We start from the raw sequence: 23,524 nt of genomic DNA on the forward strand, positions 1-23,524 counted from the left end.
TAATTTTGCTTGAGATGAGATATAAAAAGGTGGCACCAGAAGAAAAGCGTTCCTTGAATTTGTCTGAGGATGAGGAGTTCCTAAATCTTTTTTTAATGCCTTTATGTGTAAGTACAGCTGAAGGTTGACAGGAAATGGGGGAAAGAGAGAGAGAGGGGTCAACGTACATAAAGGGCCGCGGATCAGAGTCCAACCCAGGCTGCTGTGACGAGGACGACCAGGCGTGTAAATTTTCCTTCTCCTTCAGCTTCTGGTGTTTGGTTTCTTCTGGTTTGGGCAAGCGCATGATAGAAACGTCATCAACACGGCCGCTCACTCGCTGTGAATACTCCCGAGAATGATTAGCAGGGGACCCCAAACTTCCCTTTCCCGGGCCACATTAACCAGCTCTAACTGGGGGATCCTGAGGCGTTCCCAGGCCAGTGTGGGGATCTAATCTCTCCACCTGGTCCTGGGTCTTCCCCGAGGCCTCCTCCCAGCTGGACGTGCCTGGAACACCTCCCTAGGGAGGCGCCCAGGGTTCATCCTTACTAGATGATCCTGAACCACCTGAACTGGCTCCTTTCAACGCAAAGGAGCAGCGGCTCTACTCCGAGTTCCTCACGGATGCTGAACTTCTCCCCCTCTCTCTAAGGGAGACTCCAGCCCCCCTCCTGAGAAAACCCATTTTGACCGCTTGTACCTGCGACCTCGATCTTTCGGTCATGACCCAGCTTTCATGACCATAGGTCAAACTCCCAACAACGTTTATTTCAATATCTCAAATGTCAAACTGTTCCCTTGAGATTCCTTTGACCTTCTGCTGTTAACTTTCATCAGCTCAAAGGTTGGAAAGATACTGAAATCACCTCAAATATCATCCGAACATGACCTCACACCACCTCAAACACGACCTGGAGATATCTCTGACTGATTAACTCTTTTAAGGCGTCTGTTTGGATCCTTTCAAAGTTCGCCTCTTCTTGACCTCAGAAACTCCTGCCTTCCCTTGTGTTCTTCACAGGTTCCCACATGCTTCTCTGTGTGTTCAGCAAAAAACACCATACAGCTATCTGAGCTTTTAATCGCCTTCAGCAGAAGCACACAGGCACAACGGGAGACTCCTGCTGGCTTGGTGGATTGCTCCTGAAAGCCAACGTCAGAGCATTCAAGTCCAGTCTGCGGGAACTGAAATGAACTTCTAACAAAAGGGAATCACCGTTTAGCAGGCTTCGAGGTAATGACGAAGTAGTCATCCGTCATGACTGTGCAGTATCAGCCCCGGGGCAAACCCCGACATTAAAGGCTCTGCTTATTAGTGTAATTAATCTTTCCGTGTGGTGTCTCTGGCCGTTACAGGCTTGTTACAATGTCATCTTGGCTGCAACAGAGTCTGTCGACGCAACCTCCACTCTTCACACATATAAAACCCCTTGCAGTCCATGTGTACGTGATCCTGTTCATGAGATCCTGAGGGTCTCTTTCCCTCTGCTTTCATCTATTTCTCAGGTGTCCACTTCCTGTCCCGTGCTTGAGTGTTAACGTGCATGTGTACCTTACATGCATCTCTTTGCAGGTTACGAAAAGAAGACGAGATCCTATTGATAGCATGAATTCTAGATGATCCATATCACCTTCCAATCTGATCTGTTCTTGTCCTCTTACTCTGAAATATCTGATCCAGATTCAGGAACTCTTTCAATTGTGGAATGCAAATCACAACTGGAATCGTCTCCATACTCGTCAAAACAAGGCGAGCTGAACCGGACGATAATAAATACCACATGGCTTTGTTGTTGTTGGTTTTCCTGAGCATGTCTCAACGCTGTCCCTGCCGCATGTTACTGCAGAGTCGGAGGCAAAAGTAGCAGCGCCCTCAGGTCTCTGCTCAACCGTGGTACAAGCGGTGGTTTTGCCTTGTCGGGGCTTGTGGTAGCCTGTTGTTTTGATCGACATCACATCCACTCACTTGTTTGTCGGTTTTGTTGCACCTGTTATGACGGGACAGCGCACACTTATCGTTCCTATCAGGAGTTTGGATTTTGGTGACCTCAGCTCTGACATGTCGGCGTAATGGTCACAGTCAGACCTTCCTCCCCCAAAAATCAACATATTTATGTTTGGTGATCTCTAGTGACCGGAGTAATTATCGCGGGAGCAAACAAGGAAATAATGTGACGTAGTTATAGGAGCGCTAAAGTCTACATAGGAAGGCAGGTCAGGGTGGTGGATGGGTCCAAAAACACTTTTTACTAATCCTAACCAAGTCGTTTTGATGCCTAAACCTAACCGTCACCTTTTGTTTCTCTAAACGCAACCATTGTGGTTGAGGGCGCCATTTCACAACCTCAATTAAAACCTTATATTTCGTAAGATATCATACGAACTTGTTGATAAGAATACGTTGCACAGTGGGATTGCAGGATATCCCGAAAATACTTTTTTACCACAATCAGCACAGCGGTATCCTACAAATGGTGAGCAACACGAGCGCTCAGTGCACCTGTGCACGTCTCCTGGAGTGTAATTTTCCAGGAGAAAAGGGTTTCGGCTTCCACCACTGTCACCAGTTCACGTGCAAATAAAGCAAACCTGAACCTGCGCATAATTCCTTTTTCTCCATGCTGTGACAGAGAAGGGGGATGCAATTGCAGTAACATTTCCTGTGCTGTGACTTATGGTCAAAAGCCTACACAAATTTCCACTCTGAACAGGATGATAAAGTCCCACCAAACTGAGAGGAAATATACGGCCGAGACTCCCAGAGAGACGGGAAGCCGCAGGGTCGACTGAGTGTTTGCTCTCGTCAGTCAAACTGCACTTTTCTCTGACTGGCTGTAACCTCCTGGTGATGGGTGTGTTTGTTTTGGCACACTGGACAGGATCTGACAGCCCCAACTAAACCCCACCCCACCCTCACCCCTACCCACGGGACACACACATAAACACAGACACATAAATCGCCCATTACTGGTCAGCCGAGGACAGAGTGGGTGTATGAGAGAGTGTTTAGCATGTTCATATGCTAATGTGCTAGCTAAGCCTAATACAGCTGTGGCTGTGGAAAGTTGAGCCAAATCTGACAGAGTTCGAGGCCCTGTTCAGACCTGGTGCTAACATGAGTCTCTTGTGAAGTGGACAGCTCCAAGTACAGGTGTTTTTATATCTCTTATGTCCAGCAGGGGGCGACTCCACTGGCTCCAAAAAAAGGTCTAAATGTATAGAAGTCAATGAGAAAACGATTTGTTTCTACCTTGATTTATTATCTGATGGTCAGAGCTCCAGATGTAAATCATCTCTCAGAGACTCTGCTTCAGCCACAAGGTTCAAGCATCAGTTCAATCTTCCACCATCAGGAGTGACAGGAGACGAGTTAACACGATTAAAACGCACGCCCAAATGGCCACATTTCTCCTCTATCGGTCAGCTAACTTTCATGTTTACTTAGCTGTAACGGCTAACGGTAACGGCTAGCGGTAACTGTCAGTCAAACTCCTCTAATACTTGTTTTTATGGTGTGATTTTCTGGAGGGTATGGGTTCAAACAGGCTCAAACAGACCTCAGTCTCCTGTCTCCTCGCTTGACACACTCGGCAACGAACCTGGCAACCCAACTGCTGAAATAAGTTTTTGTTGTTGCGACTACGATTTTAATCACTAGATGGGAGTGTTCTGCTCATTCTCCATATTCAACCTTTACTTAAAAAGTTGTTGGATGAAGTTGAGGTCAGGGTTTTTGTGCAGACCAGTCAAGTTCCTCCAGAGAAAAGTGGGACTCCATTTCTGTTTGTTGTTGTTTGTTGTGTTGAAACCCTAGATGTTAGACCACCTCTACTAACCTTAACAATTTCAATACCTAACCTTAACCATGGGAGGTGAATGCCTAACTTAACCTTGTTGTAAGACGTTCGTAAATCTTGGGTAACCATCTAGACCTAATTTGTCGCCACCAAGTTGTATAATATTGTCTGAAATACCATATATCCTGTATGATCAAGATTCCCCTTCATTGGATCTAAGGGGCCTAACCCAAACACGGATAAACCGCCCAAGACCAAAAGGTACCCAAAAATATGTAGACACCCCCTTTTGCCATATAAAGGCAAGATATCCAAACAAATTGGCTTCTTTTCCAGGAAACATCAGCAAACTCATGTCTAATTTGCGCTGCTGTGCTCTCAGTCAGTGGAAAGCTCGAGCCTGCTGTCACTTCATTCAAAGGGACATTAAGTAAAGGTTCAACAATACAACAAAAGTGTGTTAATCACTGACTGAACATGGCAACCCGCTGGTCAACATTAGCTTTGCAAAAGAAGCAAATATGCTGTATTTGCTTCAGTATATTAGATTCATTTTTATCAACTGTGGGCCAACAGAAGCCAATGTTTGTCAGGGGAAGCATATACCGTACACACATGCAGTATATCCCAGTTACACGGTGTGGGTCAGTAGTCAGGGAGAAGACGAGTGAACAAAATGTTTTTTCCCCCATTCACAGTCTGACACAGTCACGCCTGCTGCTGAGCGAACGACAGCTTTGTCTGAGGACACATTGTCAGTATGATGTTCGATCGATTCACGCAGATAAACTCAAACGCTCCTGGAGCAGCAAACTTTGCACCCTCCACATGACTGAGACTTCTCCCAGCAAAGAAGAATCAACGGACATTCTCCATCAGATGCACTGAAAGAGACGGCGCTTGTGTTTGTGGGAGGGTAACATGAGGAATCCAGTGACTGTACTGACAACCCTGTTATCTGTGGAGTTTGTGCTGTACACAATGAGCCTCTGTTCGCCTCAGTGGCTGGTTCAGACCGAGGGGGCCAGCGAGGGACTCTTTGCCCTCTGCGGCGCCTACGAGGGTTTCTCCAGCTGCACGACGTTTCCAGCGTGGCTGGGTAAGCGTCCGTTATTCATGAGGTCAACTCTAGTGTTTATGGAGATTGTGATTCATGAAACTTTTGCTTTGTTGAGCTTATCTTAGAAGGAGACGCTCTAAACCATAAAAAGGTGGTTGAATGAGATGCTTTGGATGCAGTGCTACTTTCAGGGTATTTCAAGATGGACACTATGTCAAATCAGCTTCATGTCAGATATTGAAACTTGAATAATCATAGCATGTGGTGTTTTATGACTGACCGTGCATCGAGGTTCAGCAGGGATTCCACCATCACTAAAAACGCGAAGGTGTCACGAAGTTGTTGACTCCGTTGTGGCCCTGCGGGGGTCTTAGACATACGTAGGTCTAAGCACCATCACTAAGCGAGACATTTTTTAATGGTCTGCTTGCAGGCAGCTACAGCTTGTCGTGGATGTTCCTGTCTGCTTCCTGTCTGCTGTCTCTGGCTGCCATGCTCACAGTCCGGCCTGCTCTGATGAGAGGAAAGAAGGCCATCGCTGCCCTGCTCCTCAACATCATTTCAGGTACGATGCACCACTATACAGTTGAAACCATTCATTCATTCATTCATCTTCAGCCTCTTGTCCCTGTCGGGGTCACGGGGGGTCTGGAGCCGACCCCCTGGACAGGATGCCAGTCTATCGCAGGACACATAGAGACAAACAGAGACAGACAGCCATTCACACCTACGGGTGATTTAGAGTCATCAATGAACCGAACACCTGCACGTCTTTGGACTGTGGGAGGAAACCGGAGAACCCGGAGAAAACCCACGCAGACACGGGGACAACACGCAAACTCCACACAGAAGGGCCCCAGCCGGGGAGCGAACCGGGAACGTTCTCACTGTGAGAGTGCAGGTGTTCGGTTCACTGATGACTCTAAAATCACCCGTAGGTGTGAATGGTTGTCTGTCTCTGTACGTCTCTATGTGCCCTGTGATAGACTGGCGTCCTGTCCAGGGTGGACCCCGCCTCACGCCTGATGTCAGCTGGGATCGGCTCCGGCCCCCCCGTCATCATATAAGAAAAATGAATCCATTGTTGTAGTTTTGCACCTTTTAGCTGCACTTGAACTCTGTGAACCTGAAATTAAATCTGTTCTTTAATCTTCTATTAATCACTGCCGTATATGGAAACAGATCTCCTTCTGGCCCCTAAGAGGAACCCCCAAATGTTAAATGATTAATTGCTCAAGGGCATGTGTTGAGGTTTTAAACTCTCTCTCTCTCTCTGTAAGTTTGAATTAAAGGTGAGAAATAACTCAGTACTTCCTGTCCTCCTCCACAGTCGCTCTCTGTGCCAGCTCCCTGATCGCCTTCTTGGTGTCCATCGAACAGCAGGAACCTGAGCTGCTGCGGCACCTCGGCTGGACCTTCTACATCTGCTGCGCCACCCTCTTCTACGCCTCACTGGTGACCGTCCTGCTGGGGTTCACTCACGGGGACGACGCCAGGGTGGAGCCGACTGTGAGGAGGGCGGCCGTGGATCTGTCTGTGATAGCAGCCTGACTAAACTGACGGGAGATACGAAATATCACGTTTTTAGTGTCCAAAGTTTGGATGGTGCAGCTTTACATTCACACCGTAATGCATTCCCTCCATAGGCAGTAGGCTGTATGTTAATGTATATTTTTTTACTTTGCTCAGATCAGGAGAACATGTGACAGTGCTCTCAGGGTGTCCTTGATTTGGGAAAACACAACAATGCGGCCTTTAAGTTTGCTACGGCATCACTTAAAATATATGCAAATGTGCTTATAAAGCGCCTTTCTAGTGTTCTGACTACTCAAGGTGCTTTCACAGTGTTTGTCACATTCACCCATTCACACAGACATTCACACTGATGCAGTGGACATCTACAGACCATCTAATCTGACCATTCACACCACATTCACACACCCATGCGCAGCACAGGGAGCAATTTGGGGTTCAGTGTCTTGCCCAGGGACACTTCGACATGTAGACCAGGGGAGATGGGGTTAGAACCACCAATCTCTCGAATGGAGGACCACCCAAACACCCACTCTGAGCCACAGTCGCCCCACAAATTCAGGCTATATGTTACCGGCACAGAGGTCATACACCTGCCTGTCAAACTGAGCCCTCAGAGCTGGAATTCAGCCCAGTTATGTGCTTTTGTTCGCACGAGTCCAAACAGCTGACGACATTTCTCTGACGTGATGATTCAGGTCCTTAACATGGAAATATTAAACACATCTGTCTGAATATCCAGAACATCAGCAATCACACCGTCAGTGTTTGATTCCCATCAGTTTCGATTCATGATGTCTATAAAAACCACTGAATATAATAATAAAGTCCACTCTTATGTCTTGTTTACTCCACAGCCCTTCACTGAGCTCTTCAGGGAAGTTACAGCTGAAAGAGCTTTTTAGACAATTAAAAGCAAGAAAGTGTGCCCATCGTTACCCCACAGCGCCTCCTGGTGGATGAATTATGACGTTATTATGCAACCTGGACATTTTCTCACCTGCAGGTTACTGTGAGTGAGCAGAGAGAGGTCCGGCTTGTTGTGGTTAAGACTTGAGACTTGCTCGATTTTGTTAAATTGGAAGATCCAACCCGACAACCAAAGTGTCTCAATGAAAACATGGTTAACGTGAAACCCCCCCTACTTCCAGCATCCATGCTCGGCCCGCACCCATCTTTGAACTCGACCTTCATTATGATCTCAGCGTATACACACCTGTAATGTCTCGTGACTGTATCTTGCACAGTTGCAACAGTATCGCGGGGACAAAACCTGTCCACAGACACAAAATACTCAAGACCTCCTCTGTGGTAGTTCCGACTACACACACACACACACATAGTGAAAACAAAGCCAGCATCGGTGTCAAATGTTTTCTTGAATATGCAAACATGCATATTTGCATAAAGCTGATTATGCAGATATAAAACATACAAATACTCACTGTTCCTTATTTTGTATTAACAGGAAGCTGCACACAGATAAGACCAACTTCACTCCGTCTCTGTCCTTTCTGCACAGAAAGTGTCTCCAGCATTAATTTGCTCACTGTGCCACTGTTGTTCTGGTAAATGCTACAACTATCACTGCTGGTAAAGCTATAATAAATATAAACAAATGACAAAGTGAGGCAGACATGATTTTATTTCCCCTGTGCGTAGATAATTACAAAAGCCCAAGAGGGAGGATCACAGAGACATAAAAAAGACAGAGTGAATTAAAACAAGGGCTTCATGGTGTTAACAGAAAACAAACATATGTTAGTAAATATCAATCAACATGATGCGTATGACCTGTGGAATTCATGGGGATCGTAGTGTAAAGTGGGATGAAGAGGTTTTACAGAGTCCAGCAGAACACAGACTGAGCCCCCCGGAGCGGATCATCTCCATACACAGAGCTCCAAATAATGACTTTTATTATGTCAAATCCAACAAATGCAAAAACACCGAGTGTCAGGGACCAGAGCCAATGGTCTGCAGTGTGTTTTACAACGCAGGGAATGTACTTCAACGATGTCAGAGGACGGTTTCTAGTGTTTTTGCAGCTTTTACACAACAAGGAAATACTGAAAATGGCTTAAAATCTGCAGTTACGCGTCCTGATGCTCTGGATCCAACAGCTGGGGTTCATAATCAAGAACACACACGGTGTCAGTGTGCGGCCCTGCCTTTTCCCCGTGTGTGTGTTTTAATCACAGAAAGGTGTCTGAAAGTACACTAAACGTAAAACATTGCTGCCGCTTCAGCACATTTTCAGAAATCTTTCCTCGCAACACAGCTGTGTGGAGCAGCAGGCCGAATAAAGGCACGGGGGAGAGCACCTGAAGGGGTGATTACTCAGGCAAGGCCGCCGTGTTGGAGGAGACGCGACGACGACAGAACCCCTTCACCTCTCCCTCCGTCACATGGAGGACGTTAGAGGATGCAGAGTATAGTGCTACACATAAGAGAGACATTTTCCCTCCTCACAGATGGACAAGTGCGAACATCATGGACCTGTAAATCACAACACTGAGAGAAGGACTGCATCCGAGGGGATTGTTGTGCGTGTGAGCTTGAGGGGTGGGGGTTGGCATCTAAGGGTGGGGGTCACTCAGGACCCATCAGACTTGATTTGCAGCATACGTCTTCACTTTGCATCAGCAGCAATGATTTCCTACAGAAAGTACACAGAAGCAGAGGGAGGGAGTAAGAGGACCCTGTCCATTATATTTGTAAATTCATACATTTCTAACAGTTGCGATTAAAAACGTGTATTTCTTTCCATTTTTATTATAACCTGATTCGAGCAAAACTGCTTAAAGACAATACATCAAATAACAGTAATAATGATAAGTAACACTTTTAACTTGACTGGTGGTCAGAACAAATAGCCAAAAGATTAACGGTAAATTTATGACATTATAAAGATAAATCTAAACACTTCACATTAACATCGTGTCACCTGTTCTGTTCTACTCGATTCCTTCATTTGGTGCCGTTGTACGTGACCTCCTTCCCGCATTTCTTCAGTGTCTCCGTGAGAACTTCCACGTCTCGGTCGGACTCGATCCAAACCAGTTTGTTAGGCAGGTCGATCTCAAACTTCACATCTGGGTGAGCGGAGAACAAAGAGGCACTTTGTTTAAGAGGCGACACTGTGCGGTTCGGTTTAAAGACACAATGCAATGATTCTCCATAAGACACTCTAATTCTAATTTTGGTTATATGTTTTCTTTATACAATAGAATTGTCTTTATTGTCATTGTACCAGTACAACAAAATTTACAGTACAATCCCTTAAAGTGCAGAAATAATTTAACATTAAAAGCATCAAAAAGAATAGACTCGACCTTTAAAAAGACACATTTAAAACAACGAGTTTGCACGCATGCACACACACACACACACGCACTAACACACACACCCGCGCACGCACACGCACTCACACGCAGTAGCAGCTTAAGGAGACAAAAACAAAAAAACAGTAGATTAGCTTCCTGTGGGAGACCCATTCACTCACCCAATTAACTTTGTAATACCAACTTTATTATATTATATTATGTTTGAAGTGGTAGTTGTGAATAAACTACACTAGATTGCAGAGACCCTGAGCATCATGTACCATCAAAGGTAAAGGTATTTGCGGTGTTCAGCACTGTTTTAGCTAAATATTTTCACTCCCGTCACAAATGGGTGATATCTGACAGTGTAACGGGATCTTGGCTTAAGGAAAAAGTGCTTCTCGCTGTGATGTGCTGTGTGAAAAACAGAAGTGTCACTTAAGCACTTGACATTTTAATGACTAAGCCAAATAAAGGTCACGAGAACAGTGCCGCTGCATCAGATGACCCGTATGCTGACTCAACACTCAAAGAGTCATGAGGTGGGTGTGATGCAAGCGTTCAGGCTGCACCGCTGGTCTGAGAGAGGACAGAGGAGAGAGCTGGGGCTCTCTTATCAAGACTCAGTCTGATACTGGTTTGAGGGAGAGGAACAAATGAGACATAAAAAATGTACATCTGTTTGCATTTCAGCACAAGATGAGGCATTAGCCGCAGCTATGAATGAGACACATATGTAAACTGGTCAAACAAACCAGACTTTAGCCCTGAAACGTGCTCGGGCACGGGATGGATGGACAGTGTGAGTGCGCCCTTATATTATCCATAAGATAGAGAGGACCTGTCAGTCTCACCCCCCAGCTTGTTGAGGATCCTGGTTACAGCTCCTGAGCATCCCTCACATGTCATCTCCACCTTAAACTCGTGCTTCTGTTAGAGACAAAAAACGTCAATACAATGTAATTTGTGTGTAATTTTTATGATGTAAATCGAGGGAGCAAAAGTAGCATCTGCTCAAGAAAATCAACAGTACGTAGTCATCAGCCCTTAAAAACCCATATCGGTTGATCCCTACCTGAAAGTATCAGAAGCTTGACTGGAGCTAAACTAATCGTCATTTGTTGTATTTTATCATCATTTTACTTTGTAACCTGCAAATAAATCTAATAACATTTTAAAGAAATAATGTTCTGCAGACACCAGGCTATCATTTTATAGCACTGGACAAATCATGTGAACGGTGGGCTACGTTTCTCAATGCAGTGTGTTAATAACAGCATTACCACCACTGATCTCACTGTGAATAGAGCCGTGTAAGTTAAATAAACTGATTTAAAGCCTCTGTTGTGGCTTAGCTTAGCTGTAAAGCTACTGTTGGAGTCATTACAGCTAACTCTATGTGGCTCATATCGGGCTTTTGCTCATCAAATCATAAAGGTGTCGCTATACCCTGTCCTGTAACTGTGGCATCAACAGAAATGATTATTAACTTCTCAGCCAGCTGACGTCTGTGCTAGTTTCAGAGCTAGCTTAGCTTACAGGCTACTTAGCAAAGCGCAATGGAAATGCTAACTTATCTTCTAAACACATTAAATGTAAATGAAAGCTAATAACGCGGTCGTAACTCACGGTCATGTTTGAAGTGATGTGGTGAAAACCCGGCTGTCAAAGCACCTGTGGACTTTTGTCTCTGACTGAAGTACTGATACTGTGGAAACCTGCAGAAACGCTCGCTGCCTGGTGTGAAGCTAACGTTAGCTTAGAGCGGAGCAACCGGACTTCCGGTTTGAAAAAAAAAATTTGTATATATTATTTTTTTATTATTATTTTTAGATAAACATATTGCTGTATTTTACAATGTTTTTGGGTCAATGCGAAATTTTAAAATAATTTAAAATAGCGTGTTTTTTTATAGAGACAATTTAACGTGTAGTGAATATAAACTAAACGTGACTTTGCGTTGTTTTATTATGAAAGCAAACTCGTTTCACGTCACTTCTAAATTGACGCAAGACAGGAAAAATTGCGTTTTCAAAGCCCTTTTGTGTAATTTAGGTTATTTTCACTCAGTTACGTGAACAATTTGCACTAGAAAAATGGAGAATAAACGAAAGACAGACTGCGTAGTGCGTAGATAAACTTTAAAACGTAGCCTGGATGTAATCTGGCCGCCCCGGAGCCCAAATCAAGCGCTTCCAAACGTGTAGTTTTCAAAATAAAAGCCCTGTAAGTAGTGACGCAGAGTGTTCAAAATGTCCATTTATCACCAGGTTTGGAAAAGTCATAATTAGAGGCTGAATTTCGGTCTTTCTTTTCTTTTTTTTGTTGCTTTTAATGCAATTAGTCGTTTTACGTTTATCGGAGTTTAATATGTTTCCATCTTCATTCTTTTTTTTATACCCGGAAACCAAAATATAACGATATTTTACCGATAACACTGTAAATGTTTTTATTTTATTTATTAACAAACTGCATTAAATAAAATTCAAACTTATAAGAGAAAAACTTGCCAAAAATAGACTTGTGTTACACGAGAGAAAGTAATAAAATACATAAACAATAAAAAAACAAAAGAAAGTGATAATCCGTATCCATGGCAACAGCAGGTAGAACCATATGCAGTCTAATATTGACCGGATGTAATAATATAGCCCACTCTTTAATTTCTTTTTGTGTATCTATTTTTGCTTTATTTATTGTTTGATTTTTAACCATTTTATTGTATTGTGTATTTAAATATCCTTACTTATGTTATGTCATTATAATTTAATTTTAATATAAGTAGAATTGACTGCCTTATATATACATATTTTCTATTTTCTAGATTTTCTTTGTCAAGTACGATGCCAAATTATGCTACAATGTTTGTATTGTATTTTTAAAAATATGTAAATTAAGTTTAAAAAAGATACAGTTAAAAAAAACACAACGTGAGAATAAAAAAGACTTCCGGTTCCGGCGCTGTGTAAAGCGGCAGCCAGCAACAGTTGCTCCCTCTCCTTTCCGCACTTTTTTGCTATTTTATCTTATTTTACTGTGTTTTTATTAGTACTTTTTCCTGTAAGTTGTAGTGCTAACCTTAGCCAACTATGTTCGTGAACTTTCTTACGTGTTTTTTGTCCGTTTGTCTCATTCTTGGGACTATTTTTGCCGACCGCGTCTCCGTCTGGACACAACAATGCGGCGGCTCCATTGTTTACACCCGTGAACAGCTGTTGTCGCTAGCACCAACGGCGCTAATGCGGGAGAGGCCTGAAATCCCCAAAGAACTGAGGAGAAAGTACAGGGGATGTAAGGCTGGACGTAAACAACGGGAAAAGAAGAGGAGATATAAACCATCTCTCCCTTCCATCACCATGGGGAACGTAAGGTCGCTGGCTAACAAGATGGACGAGCTGGCGGGCCTGGTGAAGACTCAGTGGATGTATCGTGTGAGCAGTGTGCTGTGTTTCACGGAGACGTGGCTCCACGAGGACATCCCAGACTCGAACGTAACTGTGGACGGCTTTCAGACTGTTCGGGCGGACAGGAGTCACCGTGAGAGTGGCAAGAGGAAAGGTGGGGGACTTGCTATTCTTATTAACAACAAGTGGTGTCATCCTGGACACGTTACTGTAAAGGAGCGTGTGTGTAGCCCGGACATTGAGCTGCTTGCCGTGAGTCTGCGGCCATACTATCTGCCGAGGGAGTTTTCACACGTGATCGTTCTGGTTGTTTACGTTCCTCCGACTGCAAACGCGGCGCGCGCGAGTGACGTCATCCACACCGTCGTCGCGGGACTTCAGACACGGCACCCAGACGCATTCATTGCAATATCTGGGGACTTCAACCACATCACTCTGGCTGCAACACTGCCCACTTTCAAGCAGTTTGTGGACTGTCCCACCAGGGAAAACAAGACACTGGACCTGCTGTATGCTAATGTTAAGGAGGCTTACAGCTCCACTGCCCTTCCTCCTCTTGGAAGATCAGATCACAATCTCATCCATCTGCAGCCCCTGTATAAGCCCCAAGTCCAGCGGCTTCCTGTGACCACCAGGACTGTGAGGAGATGGTCACAGGAGACTGACGAAGCTTTACAGGGTTGCTTTGAACTCACAGACTGGGATTTGCTCTGTAATTCACATGGGGAGGACCTTGATGATCTCACGGACTGCATAACAGGGTACATCAATTTCTGTGTGGACAGCGTTGTTCCTACAGAGACTGTACTCTGTTTCCCAAATAACAAGCCGTGGGTCACCAGAGACATCAAGGTCCTGCTGAATGCGAAGAAGAGGGCCTTCAGAGAGGGGGACAGAGATCAGATGAGGCAGGTCCAGAGGGAGCTGAAGGAGAGGATCCAACAGGGCAAAGACAGCTACAGGAGGAAGCTGGAGCACAAACTCCAGCAGAACAACTTAAAGGACGTGTGGAGCGGCATGAGGAGCATCACTGGCTACAAACCATCTGGTAGCCAGACGGTAGGAGGTGGTACTGAACGTGCCAATGAGCTCAATCTGTTCTTCAACAGATTTGACCAAAGGGCTCTGGACCACCCCCCCACGGCTCCTCTACAACCACCCACCTCCAAACCTCCAACCCTGCTGACACCTCCCCCTCAATTCCTTCCTGATTTTGCCCTACCTGTCCCCTCCCCCCCGCCATCACCTCTCTCCACCCCCACCAACACACACAGCAGACAGACCTTCACTGCAGAGCAGGTGAGGAAGGAGCTGTGCAGACTCCGCCCAGGCAAGGCAGCGGGTCCCGACGGTGTCAGCCCGAGGGTCCTCAAAACTTGTGCGATCCAGCTGTGTGGAGTCCTGCAGTACATCTACAACCTCAGCCTGAGTCTCGAGAAGGTCCCTGTGCTGTGGAAGACATCCTGCCTGGTACCATTACCAAAGAAGGTGCGTCCCAGCACCTCAGAAGACTACAGACCGGTGGCGCTGACATCGCACCTGATGAAGTCCCTGGAGAGGCTGGTTCTTTCACTTCTTCGGCCCCTGGTCAGCTCATCACTGGACCCTCTACAGTTTGCCTACCAGCCGAGACTAGGAGTGGAGGATGCTATCATCTTCCTGCTCAACCGTGCCTGCGCCCACCTGGACAGAGCGGGGACCACAGTGAGAATCTTGTTCATGGACTTCTCAAGTGCGTTCAACACCATCCGGCCTGCTCTGCTGGGACGGAAGCTGACGGCGATGCAGGTGGACCCTCCCCTGGTTTCCTGGATTACGGATTACTTGACGGGTCGACCACAGTATGTCAGACTTCAGGACGGAGTGTCTGACACCGTGGTCTGCAGCACTGGAGCTCCACAGGGTACTGTTCTTTCCCCATTTCTGTTCACCCTGTACACCTCAGACTTTCAGTTCCTCTCTGAGTCCTGCCACCTGCAGAAGTTTGCCGACGATTCTGCAATTGTTGGCTGTGTCAGTGAGGGGAAGGAGGAGGAGTACAGGGGCGTTGTGGACTCCTTTGTCGACTGGTGTGCAGCTAATCACCTGATTCTAAACGCCACCAAGACTAAGGAGCTAGTGGTGGATTTCCGCAGGAGTAAATCTGCCCCCACACCCATCTCCATCAACGGACTGACTGTGGATGTTGTCCAGGATTACAAATATCTTGGAGTACACCTGGACAACAAACTGGACTTTTCCAAGAACACTGAGGCTGTCTACAAGAAGGGCCAGAGTCGTCTCTATTTCCTGAGGAGGCTCCGGTCATTCAATGTTTGTAACACCATGCTGAGGATGTTCTATCAGTCAGTGGTAGCCAGTGCCATCTTCTTTGCTGTTGTGTGCTGGGGCAGCAGACTGAGGGCAGCAGACGCAAAGAGGATCAGTAAGATCATCAGGAAGGCTGGCTCCGTCCTGGGGGTCACACTGGACTCTTTGGTGGCGGTGTCTGAGAGGAGGATGCTGTCTAAACTGCACAGCATCCTGGACAATAACTCTCACCCTCTCCACCAGCTGCTGACCTCCAGCAGAAGCACATTCAGCCATAGACTCATTCTCCCTCGGTGTAATACTGAACGCCGGAGGAAGTCTTTTCTTCCGGCGGCCATCAAACTTTATAATTCATCTCCCCCCGGTCAGGTAAGGAACAGTGGAGACACTGTATCCTGAAAATGTCACTTTGTCACTTTATACCATCACTGCATCACTTTATTCAGTTGTACTTTATTCAGTTGTACTGTCACTTACTTCAGTAAGTAATGCTGCTATTCGACACTGTCACTTTATATCACCACTACATCACTTTATTTATTAATGGTTTACGGTAACTATCTGCTGATACACTTCCTGTGCTTTAGGACATGCTGCTACATTTCACTGTGGTTTAATGTAACTGACTGAAGTACGAAATGCTGCTACACTCCACTGTGCCATACTGTCACTTAGTTCTGTAGGACATGCTGCTACATTTTTAACATTTTTAACACTTATAACTTATCGCTCCTTCTCACTTATTTAGTTTGTACTTATTTTATTTCAATCTGCTGCTAAACTGCACAGTGCGTATTGTTGTATATTGTATATACCTACGCTTAACCACGACGTCTGTTGCACTCTGTCACACTTGGTTCATTGCTTGATTTATCTGACGTTAGCTTTATTTTGATTTGATTTATGTTTTTATGCTTATTGTTACTCTGATCCTTTTCCGCCTTTGTATCGAAACTGTTGCACAATAATTTCCCTCGGGATAAATAAAGCTTCTTGAATCTTGAATCTTGAATCTTGAAAAAATAAAAAAAATAATAATAATTTCGGACATTTTTTTTTTTGCTGCATTGTAATTAGTCGTTGTACGTTTCCCAGAGACTAATGTGTTCCTATATAAACCTATTGTTATATAAACAAAGAAAATATAACGATATTTTAAAACTACCACCGTTAAAAGTTATAATCTGTAACTATGGCAACAGCACGTAGAACACACCGCACGACACACGTCCGCTGTCATGGGCTCACGTGATCCCGCCGTTGGCGAGAGCCGAGCCGACTCCTGTTTTGCTTTTCAATCGGTGCAGTGTTGCTGTCGCTGTTATCAACCAGACATGGCCACGATAGGGAAATAATAGCCCCGCGGAGAGGTAAAGCCTCCGATAAAGCCAGGCAGGGACCCGGAGAGACAACCCAAGGCTTCCCCCTGGTAGGTTGTTGTTTGTAAATAGCCGTATTTGTGTGTTTATGGATACACAGATAGCATCGCAACATATAGCATAGCTAGCGCTGGCTAACCTAGGTCTATGACACATAACGTTAACGTTAAGCTGCTAACAAACTGCTATGTTTCCATGTTAATGACAGGTTTTAAACACTGTCTTCTTGCTAGCATATCTAACCTAAAGCTAGTAATTCCCCTTTCTGCCCACGTCTTCCTTCATATTGCCCTTTCTGTCCCTTCTTCGTGTGCGTCTGTCTCGTTGAATAGCAGCTAAACCGTTTTGTGCACATCCCTATTTACCTGCTTTCTTAGCACAGCGCAATTAATCATAAGCTCATTTGATGGTGTAGTTTCCTGGCCCCATCCCATCGCTGGTGTTTGTCCCCGGTCGTCTGCTTTATCACCCTCACGCGTCTCCCGGCCAAAGCTTAGTTTGAGGTTTGTCCGGTTGTGTTGCGTGTGTGTGTGTGTGTGTGTGTGTTTGTTTGTCTCTGTGTGTGTGTGCATGTAACGGATAATCTCCCATTTGCAAAACATTTAGCGACAAAAGAAGAGGGTTTTGAGTTCGGGCCGCACCCTGGACAAACACGGAATGTGCTGTTTGTAAGCTTATCGTAAGCAAACACTGGAAGCGGCGTCCAATATCTGTTTTATTATTGACATTAAGACCTTTGAATGTAAAGGTCGCTATTTGCACCTTTTCTGTGGGGTTTCCTCGCTGGAGCTGAAATGACTGAATGCATGCTTGTATGTTGTTTCTGTACGTACAGAATAAAAGGAAGCCTTTAGCATTGTTGCTGAGAGAGCACTTGATAGTATAGTCTTTGTTTATTGGCCTTCTGGCACAAACTTATGTATGTATATGTTTATGCACATACACATATACATTGTAAATGCTACATACAGGGCTCCTATACCTTCTTCAAAGTCAAATTCAAGCATTTCAAGGTGCATTTTCACGCGTTTCCAGCATCTTACAGCTGTGGGAAACTACATATTTGTACACAGTACATACAGTGTAGTCAGTATACTTATTATTGCACTTGATCATCTCATTAACTTAGATGTTATTGTGCTATAAACGACTAAAATTATGTTTCGTTACAGCTTTCTACAGAAGGAAGTTTTTCTACAGACGAAAGAAAACCATGCAAAAATGTCAGAAAATGTATTTTTAATTCTCTAGAATACGGAGATCTTCATTTCTCTGTTTTTATATCATATATGCCGTCCCATATAATCTACATTTCACAAACTTTATTTAGAGTCAAATCACTTTTCAAACACTTGAAAACACCACACTACAATTCAAGTGTTTTCAAGGATGTCCAGCACCTGTACGGACCCGGTTCATAAGCACATCTACAAACAAAAAAGCCGATCACTTGTTGATTCCAGACTCAAATTTGAGGACATGCTGCTTTCCTCTGGTGGTGGTTCATCACTTTTTAAATGGATATTTGCAGAGTTTGGACTTTAATAAGCAATATAAAAGTGTCTTCCTGGGCTCTTTGTTTGATTACAAAAAAAGAATCAACAGAAATAAACTATATTCATTAGCTGCAGCCCTGATACGCGTACATCATAAAAACTATAGCATTAGTCTTTTTGTTTATAGCAACAAAGTAAGAACCAGCCTTATTGAATACTTTATAAAATATAATAAGTAAAGTTTGAAAAGGTTTGGAAACGAGGCTGTTGCGTGAAAGACTAATACAAAATAATAGAAGTGTAGAATAAAACTATAAAACCAGGGTGACAGATTCGTGATTGATTTATTCTGGTGTTTGCTGAAGAAGCTGCAGTTGATAAGTAATAAACATGTCGTTCAGTGAAAAATACTCGACATCTTAATATACATCTCATCTCGTCTTCATCCGGTTATCCGGGGTCGCGGGGGCAGCGGCTTTAGCAGGGGACCCCAAACTTCCCTTTCCCGGGCCACATTAACCAGCTCTAACTGGGGGATCCTGAGGCGTTCCCAGGCCAGTGTGGAGATCTAATCTCTCCACCTGGTCCTGGGTCTTCCCCGAGGCCTCCTCCCAGCTGGACGTGCCTGGAACAGGGAGGCATATATATATATATATATATATATATATATATATATATATTTTATTTGCTTCAGTTTAAAGTGCTGGTGCCTGAAATTGCACCCCATGCTATTTTCGTTTCCATGGTGCTGGGTTCAGTTCAGTCCTCTCATGTCACGGTACATTGTGAAAATTGCTGAGTAGCTCATAATTTAAAACGCTGTGCTGCTCGCAGTTACATTGCAGTTAGTGGAGTTGGGAAGTTACACAACCTTTCTGCATGCTCGCTGAAACAACGGCTCACCCCCCGGATGAACTGCCAGGAGAAATCACTTGTCAAACATGAGATACCTTGGAGCTTTGCTTTGAAATGTACTTCTTCTGCTTCGTAATGTTAAACAAACCACGATTCACTGTGCTAATATCAATTCAGTGCAAAACAGTTGCCTGAAGGCTGAATTATACGCCTTTTTAATTTCTTATTGTTTGCTCTCAATCCAGTTTCACGAGTCGTTCTTCGCTCGTTCTACACTAAACTACTATGCTGTGATAGGACGTTTAAGGAAGTGTACACACACTAGTGAAAGAATGACTGCGGGGAAACACAATTTCGCTTCCTAAAAGTCGCAGTGTAGTCCAAACCTCTCTGTTGCCCTCGTGGCAGAGAATCAGCAACGCCTCGCACAAATCCTCGTGTGATTAAAAGAAGCCGCAGCGGCAGCAGCAGTACAGAGCAGGTCATGAAGATGTTCTCACTCAGCCTGTGGGAACTAACAGCTCTTAGGCTGCTCTTATGCAACCTCATGGCTAAGTACGCTGAGGTTAAGTGCCATGCTCAAAGACCGTCCAGCACGTCGGCCTATCAGCCCCAAGGGAGGACAGGCTGCAGAGAATTTGATCTTTAGATGACAGAGAAACGTATCAACACTGACAGTTATCGTTAGTTTCAACCCTATTCATGATTTATCCTGATTTCAATTTCAATTCAATCTAATTCAATTTTATTGATAGTGCCAAATCACAACAAAAGTTATCTCAGGACACTTTACAGAGTAGGTAAAGACCACACTCTATGACTTATTCATGATTTACAGAGACCCAACAATTCCCCCGTAGAGTACGGGGGCAACGAAAACCTTCACTATAACAGACAGGAACGTCAGACAGACCCAGCTCTGTGGAGGACGCACTTCTGTCTTGATTTCACATCATAAAATGTACATGCATCGCAAACTCACCATGCTTTTCGAAGGTATTAATGTTGATCAAGGATCACTGATTAAAAGGGGAAGCGTGAAAGAACAGGACCTATCACTGGAAAGTCCTTTCATTGTGAAGTTCAAAATCTCATAATAGATCAATTGCTGCTGACAAGTGTTGCATTGAACTGTTCTCTCTCTCTTCTCTCTCTCTCTCTCTCTCTCTCTCTCTCTCTCTCTCTCTCTCTCTCTCTCTCTCTCTCTCTCTCTCTCTCTTTTTGGGTGTGTAGTTTTCAATGCTGGACTCCCTGATCTCCTGGCACTAGGATCTGCGAGGCTGGGAGAGACGACCCGGCCGTCCACCAAACCCACCGGACCCAACATGATGGCCTCCAGCGACGTAGACACCCGAGGTGAAGGTAATAAAAGCCTTCGCTTCTCTTGGCATTGCATTGTTTTGTCTTTGTGGGTCACAAACCAGACTGCGCTCTGGGTATGGCACATGCAGTGTAATATAAAGTGGGTGCATAGATGCGGTGGGATTATATGTAATCCCGACAGGGCAGGTAGACACTGAATCATCAAAGCAGCTTTGGTTTGTTTTGGCTCAGGTAGTGTCTCGTTTGGCAGGAGGTCGCAGCAGCAAATTAAATATTCAGCATCTTGTGATAAAGGCGCAGTCACTAGAGCCATTGTCGCATATGAACCCTGGGCAGTGTCAGGAGACTCTGGTCTGGAGTTTCTCTTTCACACATGCAGCACACAACAGGAGATTATTCGTCACACACCTGATCTAATTTACTGGAAATACTGGTTCAGGCGAGGGGGGGCCCTGGGCAGAGCCTGCAGGAGGGAGGACATGATGCAGATTGCACTGTGGCGACAGAGACTGTTGGTTATTTGGTCTCTTGCCTCGGACTTACCGAGAGAAGTTCCCAAATCTTGTCAATAAGTAAATCACCCTTCCTCTTTACTGTCAGAGGTTTGTTTCACGCTTCCCTTTGCGACACGTGATATAAACGTAACGAAGATTCCCCGTTCAATCTTTGAGAATAAGAGGCTGTATCCACACATGAGCTCACTCAGAGATTAAACTTTGTCTGTACTCGGGAACCGGCAGGGTAAACTCCATTTGATAACCGGTCCGACTGAATTACATATTTGCATTCACACATACAGCCCTGCCGGGTAATGTCAGGTTTGCAGTGTATGATTTATGATGTATTAACTCCTGATCTCTTTTGCTCAAGCATCTATAAGGGCGCACTCACACTGTCCTTCCGCACAGGCCAAAACCGTTTTTTCGGGTCAAGCCTAGTGCGCTTGACCAGTGTGAGTGCAACCGCTCTGCGCATAACTGCAGCCAGCTGGCCGTCCACGGCCCGTCTGAGAGAGCTGGGCTTTTGTAAAGCGCGTTTGCACATGTACGAGCATGAGCGTGCGCACGTGTACGAGCACGAGGCTTATGGCGGTTCTGACGTAATTTCTGTATGCCTGTTCGGACAAAGAAAATAGAAGGAGGGACCATGCGCGGACATTTAACAACAACAACAATGGCGGTGAAAGGTTCATGTTGGTGTAATGCGGAGGTGGAGTGTTTACTGCAGATTTGGTTGATGAAAAGATTCATAAACAGTCGATAAGACGCACAAAAACTCAGAGGTCTACGGAAAGATTTGTAAACAAAGCGACGCATCACCATGAGGTCATCAATGCGTGTGACGTGTTACGGCGTGATGACGTATAGGCAGCAAGAAGCATTCCCCGAGGCCCAGGTAGTGTGAGTACAAACGGGCCTGGAGGGGGGGACAAGGACCCTAAAGCCCGGGGCGCGGTGCTGTAGGACAGTGTGAGTTCGCCCTAAGAGTAAATGTTTTAGAAATTAAAAACCAGGAGTATTTGTTGTGTAATAGTCAGTGGGGGTCGTCAAAGCTGTCATCATGCTGGGAGGTTTCAAAGAAAGGCCTCAGCGTCACTTGAATATTAGTTTTCACACTGCGAAGACACATTCTGCCCACTGATGCAACAATGAAAACTCTGCTCTTCATCCCTCCCACACTAAATTAGGCCCCAACGGTTCCTCTCTCCTGTAAAAGGGTGATAAAAGTCACGAGACACTAAAGTAAACTCCACTGAAGCTTAGTTTCTGTTTGGTAAAGCAGAGGAGTGAAGTTAGAGTCATTAAACACGTCTGCGAACAAACAGCTGAGTTTGGCTGCAGGCCGTCTCGTCTGCTGTGTAATCTAACAGGTTTTTTTATTTATTTTATTTTTTTTAATGATAGAACGGCCAAAACAAATAATTGTTGTTTTTAAAAGTCATGAGATATTGTTTTATGGTAAAGCGCCTTTGATGTTTACAGTTTACAGTCATTCTCTATTGTGCAAAAAGTGCCGTGTGCTGGTTTATTATGACCTGCAGTGAAAACACACTTAGGGCGCACTCACACTGTTCTTCCGCACCGCGCCCCGGGCTTTAGGGTACTTGTCCCCCCCTCCCTCTCCCCCCGCGCCCCAGGCCCATTTGTACTCACACTACATGGGCTTCACGCAAAGGCTCCTTGCTGCCTATACGTCATCAGGTCGTAACACGTCACACGCATTGTTTGACGTCATCGCGATGCATCACTTTGTTTACAAATCTTTCCGTAGACCTCAGAGTTTTTGTGCATCTTGTCGACTATTTTTGAATCTTTTCATCGACCAAATCTGCAGTAAACACTCCACCTCCGCATCACACCAACGTGAACCTTTCGCCGCCATTGTTGTTGTTGTTAAATGTCCGCGCATGGTCCCTCCTTCTATTTTCTATGTCCGAACAGGCGCACAGGAAATTACGTCAGAACCGTCGTAGGCCTCGTGCTCGTACACGTGCGCACGCTCGTGCTCGTACATGTGCAAACGCGCTCTACAAAAGCCCACCTCTCTCAGACGGGCCGTGGACGGCCTGCTGGCCACAGTTATGCGCGGAGCGGTTGCACTCACACTGGTCAAACGCACTAAGCTTGACCCGAAAAACCTGTTTTAGCCCGGTGCGGAAGGACAGTGTGAGTGCGCCCTGAGACTCATTAAGCAAACCTCAGGGGGAGTTTGTTTGTTGGCAGCCTGCAAAAGTCTTGCACACATTTCTGCCAATAGACACTAAGAATGGCCAACTGAACGTAATGTTAATGTTACGGCTTTTTAATTAATGAATCTCGATTAATCGCAGATCAATATTTGACACAAGAAGCACACAAAAATTTGTTTAAACAACAAAATGTGTTCAATTATATCAGTGGGTACTAACTTTATTGTAAACTTTAACGTCTTAAACACATTTGTTTTGGTTTATAAGAAATAAAACAGCGCTTAGTACAGTTTACTCAAGAAAAGGTGAAAGCTAACATTGCAAAAATGTAAATGTAAATCGTGTTGAGTCCTGTGCGTCAGTATTATGG

At 44.9% G+C, this 23,524-nt stretch overlaps 2 protein-coding genes across 4 annotated transcripts in view; one reads left to right on the top strand and one right to left on the bottom strand.

Annotated features, from left to right (window-relative positions):
- Nucleotides 1–7,999: 7,999 nt before the first annotated feature.
- On the bottom strand, nucleotides 8,000–11,452 carry atox1 (antioxidant 1 copper chaperone). Of its 2 annotated transcripts, none has more exons than XM_083915040.1 (4): nucleotides 11,328–11,452; nucleotides 10,553–10,628; nucleotides 9,325–9,467; nucleotides 8,000–9,031 (listed from the first exon to the last, which is right to left on the bottom strand). In XM_083915040.1, the coding sequence occupies exons 1-3, from the start codon at nucleotides 11,331–11,333 to the stop codon at nucleotides 9,343–9,345; spliced, it is 207 nt and encodes a 68-aa protein (XP_083771166.1). In that variant the 5' UTR covers nucleotides 11,334–11,452; the 3' UTR covers nucleotides 8,000–9,031; nucleotides 9,325–9,342. The 2 variants fall into 2 exon arrangements, with proteins under 2 accessions (XP_083771166.1, XP_083771165.1); XM_083915039.1 differs by having other exon boundaries at nucleotides 9,320–9,467.
- A 5,264-nt stretch (nucleotides 11,453–16,716) lies between these two features.
- The window catches only part of slc36a1 (solute carrier family 36 member 1), a 57,988-nt gene continuing 51,180 nt past the window's right edge, over nucleotides 16,717–23,524 (top strand). For both annotated transcript variants that reach the window (XR_014593235.1, XM_083915105.1), the window contains exons 1-2: nucleotides 16,717–16,841; nucleotides 20,376–20,504. Coding sequence is in view for 1 of the 2 variants with exons in the window: in XM_083915105.1 (XP_083771231.1) it covers nucleotides 20,468–20,504 (37 nt within the window). In the remaining variant the exon portion in view is untranslated. The remainder of the gene's footprint in view (nucleotides 16,842–20,375; nucleotides 20,505–23,524) is intronic.

Source organism: Echiichthys vipera (genome assembly GCF_963691815.1).
Source record: "Echiichthys vipera genome assembly, chromosome: 6".
Classification (NCBI taxonomy): domain Eukaryota; kingdom Metazoa; phylum Chordata; class Actinopteri; order Perciformes; family Trachinidae; genus Echiichthys; species Echiichthys vipera.

Coding starts and splice junctions, on each gene's coding strand:
- atox1 (XM_083915040.1), bottom strand. Junction 9,468..10,552: donor GATCCTCAACAAGCTGGGGG/GTGAGACTGACA, acceptor CCGCTCACCCAG/ATGTGAAGTTTGAGATCGAC.